The 4,727-nt window shown below is 59.1% G+C and overlaps 2 protein-coding genes and 1 long non-coding RNA gene across 5 annotated transcripts in view; 2 read left to right on the forward strand and 1 right to left on the reverse strand.

Moving 5' to 3' along the window:
• Nucleotides 1-862, forward strand: part of TNFSF12 (tumor necrosis factor (ligand) superfamily, member 12) — a gene marked incomplete at its 5' end in the record, with an annotated part of 7,701 nt that extends 6,839 nt beyond the window's left edge. Inside the window, one exon of the mRNA XM_005878838.2 lies at nt 89-862. Within this exon, the coding sequence (XP_005878900.1) occupies nt 89-337 (249 nt within the window). The remainder of the gene's footprint in view (nt 1-88) is intronic.
• A 26-nt stretch (nt 863-888) lies between these two features.
• TNFSF13 (tumor necrosis factor (ligand) superfamily, member 13) lies at nt 889-4,589 on the forward strand. 3 transcript variants are annotated; one of them, XM_014549852.1, is made up of 7 exons: nt 935-2,274; nt 2,464-2,508; nt 2,611-2,689; nt 2,838-2,885; nt 3,021-3,139; nt 3,345-3,483; nt 3,713-4,051. In XM_014549852.1, the coding sequence occupies exons 1-7, from the start codon at nt 2,017-2,019 to the stop codon at nt 3,820-3,822; spliced, it is 798 nt and encodes a 265-aa protein (XP_014405338.1). In that variant the 5' UTR covers nt 935-2,016; the 3' UTR covers nt 3,823-4,051. The 3 variants fall into 3 exon arrangements, with proteins under 3 accessions (XP_014405336.1, XP_005878808.1, XP_014405338.1); XM_014549850.1 differs by lacking the exon at nt 2,464-2,508 and having other exon boundaries at nt 889-2,274; nt 4,013-4,589; XM_005878746.2 differs by lacking the exon at nt 2,464-2,508 and having other exon boundaries at nt 894-2,274.
• LOC106728237 lies at nt 4,320-4,727 on the reverse strand. The gene is made up of 2 exons (XR_001364516.1): nt 4,638-4,727; nt 4,320-4,556 (listed from the first exon to the last, which is right to left on the reverse strand). It is a non-coding gene; the product is annotated as an uncharacterized LOC106728237 (long non-coding RNA).

Here is a 4,727-nt window from a genome sequence, read left to right on the forward strand (position 1 = left end):
ACATTTGGGTCTCCAAGGAAATGTGAAATGTGAAATGGAGACCAGGGCAAGCGAGGCCTGGACTCCGCCACCCTCTCCCCGCCCCCAGGTGCACTTTGATGACGGAAAGGCTGTCTACCTGAAGCTGGACTTGCTTGTGGATGACACGCTGGCCCTGCGATGCCTGGAAGAGTTCTCTGCCACTGCGAGTTCCCACGGGTCTCAGCTCCGTCTCTGCCAGGTGTCTGGGCTGTTGCCCCTGCGGCCTGGGTCCTCCCTACGGATCCGAACCCTCCCCTGGGCCCATCTCAAGGCTGCCCCTTTCCTTACCTACTTTGGACTCTTCCAAGTTCACTGAGGGGCCCTGGTCTCGCAGTGGTTTTCCCAGGCTGCTGGCTCCCCACAACAACTCTCTGAGCACCCCAGTCCCCTTGGCCCCACCCTAAGCTGCTCCTCCCCTCAGACTTGCCTCTCCCTGGGTACGTTGCCAGGGCTTGTTCACGTGTTTTCCATGCAACATAAATATTCCCGTTCGTCTCTGAAGAGCCCTCCCCCTACCTCTGGTTCTCCACCTCGCTAGCTCCCAAACCCCTGATCTTCGACACCCCCATTTATCTCCTGACTCCCCACCCTGGCTGCCACCCCCTGGTACACTGTTTACTATACTCTGGGTGAGGATGGGTCCCCAATACCCCTCTCAGGCACTAAGAGAAGCTGGATACCAGAGAGACTGGGACTAGGCCAAGAGTTCCCAAATGTGAGGGCTAAGGGACCAAGACAAGTTCCTCCCCTGATAGTTCCCTGTGGATTTTTAAAACAGATATTATTTTTATTATTATTGTGACAAAATGTTGATAAGTAGAAATTAAAGAGAATAAGTCATGGTTGCTCTCTTTATTGGGTGTTTAAGGGGCCTCCTCAGGGGAACTGCAAGCCCTGAGAAGGGGGTCTGGGCACTGGGGCGTGGGGTGCAGGACACCTGGGGTTCCAGGTCCGCATGCAGACTTGCGAGAGGGGACCCATAGGCCTCCGGCCCCCGAGGTGTGAGCAGAGTGTAGAAAGGCAAAGAGCCAGGAAACAAAATCAATCCTCTGCCCAAGGTCCAGCAGAAGCGGCCTCATTTACCTAGGAGGCGGGCTTCCTCCCGCGGGGAATCCCTGGCGGGCGGAACAGGGGCCCTTCCTGTTGGCAGCCTCGGGACATGGGCAGGTGCTGGCACAGAGCCCCGGCTCGATGTGGGGTGGGAGCAGGCCTCAAGGAGGCTTCAGGGTCAGTCAGCAGGACACTGGGGCCCGGGAACATGGGAACCTCGACCCCAGGATCCCGGGGAGGAACCCTACGATGGTAGGGTGCTTGGGGCTGTCTCTTCTCGCTTCACCCAGAACCTTACGTAAGAGCTTTTCTCGGGAAACAGGAAGTCGTGTTTGCCAAGTTCAGCACAGAGAGCAGTGCCGGCCTTATTCCAGCACACCCGGCCTGGCCTTAACCCCAGAGCTCGGCCGGTTTCTTGCTTCAGAGACCCTGGGCCTCCCTGCTGGCCCTCTCCCCTCCCTTCTTACCTTCAGTCAGTCCTAGCAAACTCCCCCAGAGCTCGCTCCTCGGCCTGAGCCAGAGGGTCTTCCACCCTCATCCCTTGACCCTCCACACTGCCCAGCTTGTCCCTTCATCCCTGCTCCTGGCACCATGCCCCACCGCCAGCCAACCTTCCCTCCCCCACTGCTGGGGCCGCCCCAGGGTGCCTGTGCTTTGGCCGCTCCTCCTGGGTGCCTCCTGGGTGCCACCGCAGCCCTGTGCTTCCTCGAGGGACTGGCACCACATTCTCCGGAGGCTGCAGGGTGGGGGTCCCAGCAACACTGGCCCCACAGCAGCGTGCCAGGAGCACCCAGGGCCCTAGCTTGCTTTCCTCCTCCCTCCTTTTTATTCTCAAGTTCCTTTTTATTTCTCCCTTGCGTAACGCCCTTCTCCCTTCTGCACCACTGCCTGCACCTCCTTGCCACCCACTCCTGAAGCCACCGCTGTTGGCAGGGTCCCCAGCTCATGCCAGCCTCATCTCCTTCCTTTCTAGCCCCCAGAGGGCCCCCGGGAGACATGGGGGGCCGGGTCCGAGAGCCGGGACTCTCAGTTGCCCTCTGGTTGAGTTGGGGGGCGGCTTTGGGGGCTGTGGCTTGTGCCACGGCTCTGCTGATCCAACAAACAGAGCTGCAAATCCTAAGAAGAGAGGTGGCCCAGCTGCAGAGGACTGGAGGGCCCTCTGGAAAGGGGGAAGGGTACCCATGGCTGAGCCTCCAGGAGCAGGTGAGTGAGGGGCGGAGGGTGGCGGGAGAGAGGGCTTGGTGGCAGGGTCGTCTCTGGCACTCTTGGTCCCAGCCTCGGGTCTGCAATGTTTGCAGTGGGTACAAGAGAGGGTCCCGGGTTTGGAGGTCAAGAGAGCAGCCATTCCAGTAAAGGAAATTGTTAAAGATTAATGCTTCTTGTACCTACCAGATCCTGGAGGACAGCCAGCACCAAGCCTCAGGCTGCTGGGGAAAGGTGCCTGAGATGTGGGCATTCCTGGGCAGGGGAGGGCTGGGGAGAAAGGCTGCCTGGGACCCTTGCATCTTGGCCTAACCCTGACTCTCTTTCCCCGAGCAGAGCCCTGACAGCCCGGAAGCCCTGGAGAATGGAGAGAGATCCCGGAGAAAGAGAGCAGTGCTCCCCCATAAGCAGAAGAGTGAGGCCTTCGGGGTGCCGCGGGGTGGGAGGTGATTGAGCGGCATGAAGACTCGGAGATGGTCACCCCAAGTCGGGGTGAGGGTGGAGGGCTGACAGCAGGGCAAGTGGGGTAGGTGGGCATTGCTGAGATCTCCTTCTTTCCTCAGGGAAGCACTCGGTTCTGCATCTTGTTCCCCTTAACATGACCTCCAAGGGTGAGCACTATTTTAAATGGCTTTTGGGGAGAGGCAAGATCTGGGAGCTCTGGGGCTGGTACCGGCCCGAGAGAATCGTAGAGGTGAACAGTGAGGATGCACAGAAACCCTGACTGCCGCACTCCTCACCTCCAGAGGACTCTGATGTGACAGAGTTGATGTGGCAACCAGCTCTCAAGCGCGGGAGAGGTCTGGAGGCCCAAGGATACGTTGTTCGAGTCTGGGATGCTGGAGTGTATCTGCTCTATAGCCAGGTAACCCCCAACGAACGTCGAGCCCCACATGGGGGCCTGGAAGCCTGTTCTTCCAGAGCCTGATGCTCCAATACTGAGGGCTCTCAACCCTCTCTTCACACCAAACTTAGGAGACCCTCCTCCATTCCTTGGCAGGGCCCCGAGGCCTCTCAGAACTGAGCCGTACCATCCTGCTTTCCTCAGCGCCTCCTCCCTTCCCTGCCAGGTGCTGTTTCACGATGTGACTTTCACCATGGGCCAAGTGGTGTCTCGGGAGGGCCAGGGAAAGCAGGAGACCCTCTTCCGCTGTATACGAAGCATGCCCTCCAACCCAGACTGGGCCTACAACAGCTGCTACAGCGCAGGTGGGCAGTGGGGAGAGGGATCTGAGAAGAGCCGGGCCTATCTGACTGGGGGTAGTGGTGGGAGAGCTATGACAGGGGGTTGTGTATGTAGAGGTGGACCTAAGGAATGACGGAGAGAATACCTACATCCTTACAGGAAGTAGAAAAAGGTTGAGCTGGGGGAGGGCAAAACCTCAGAGCATCTGCATAGCTGTCCTTCCCTGAGCATCTGCTTCCTCTCTCTTCTCAGGTGTCTTCCATTTACACCAAGGGGACGTTCTGAGTGTCACAGTCCCCCGCGCAAGGGCAAAACTTAGCCTCTCTCCACACGGCACCTTCCTGGGGTTTGTGAAGCTGTGATTGTTATAGAAGGTGGTCCTGGGCTTGGAGGACCAGCGCGGGTCGGGTACAGCTGGGAGAAGCCAAAAGCCGACTAGACAAAGGACAGGGGATGGGAAGGCACAGAGGTTTCTGTGGGTTTAACTGGAACCTCAGTCTGACAACTCATGATCTCTGTTCCTCCCTTTTCCCTTTCCACGCCAACCCCCAGACTTTGATTTCAGGAATATAAAGGAGGTAGGATATCTTGCTTTTGTCTCTGATCTAGCCCCAAATTCCTGGGGCTGTGGAGGGTGGAGAGAGAATGCCAGGCATTGTCTCGACCTGCTCCGGGCCCTGGAATGCTTCCAGGACAGCACCGCCCCCTAGCGGCGGTTGGGAGAACCGCCTGCCGGCAGGAGTGCACAAAGCCGCCCCGCGCGCAGGAAAACTCCCGGTTCCTGCGCCGCACCTTCCTCGAGGCATCCATCCTGTCTCTTCGCCGCACCCTCACTTCTCCCCATCCACTGCGCCTTGGCTTCCATCACGAGAGGACTATTTATTACGGGACTCGGCAGGGGATGCCCGACGACGACGACGGTCCCCGTGCAGCCACGTTCCTCTTTGGGTCCCAGGTTTTGCCTTTCATGCTCGGCATCCCCCGGCGGGGCAGGCCACGCCAAGCCCCTCTGGGCTGAGACGGGTCGCCGGGGAGCCTTGGATGAATCGATCGCACGTCTTGATGCTGGTCTTGCCTCACGCCTGAGCTCTTTGTTCTACTCAGAGTTAATAAAAGAGAATAAGTGATACCTCGGACCCATTTCCCCCACCGCCTTCCCCCAGCCCCGACTCGGGACCTCCTGCCTCCTGCACTACCCTGGCGCCCCCACGACACGACAGGGCTCGGCCCGGGCGCTCCGGGCTGAAAGGACCTTGTCCAGCGGCGG

The sequence above is a fragment of the Myotis brandtii genome, unplaced genomic scaffold (genome assembly GCF_000412655.1).
Source record: "Myotis brandtii unplaced genomic scaffold, ASM41265v1 scaffold573, whole genome shotgun sequence".
Lineage (NCBI taxonomy): Eukaryota > Metazoa > Chordata > Mammalia > Chiroptera > Vespertilionidae > Myotis > Myotis brandtii.

Coding starts and splice junctions, on each gene's coding strand:
- TNFSF13 (XM_014549850.1), top strand. CDS start 2,017: ATGCCAGCCTCATCTCCTTCCTTTCTAGCCCCCAGAGGGCCCCCGGGA. Junction 2,690..2,837: donor GCTCCCCCATAAGCAGAAGA/GTGAGGCCTTCG, acceptor TTCTTTCCTCAG/GGAAGCACTCGGTTCTGCAT. Junction 3,140..3,344: donor TGTATCTGCTCTATAGCCAG/GTAACCCCCAAC, acceptor CTTCCCTGCCAG/GTGCTGTTTCACGATGTGAC.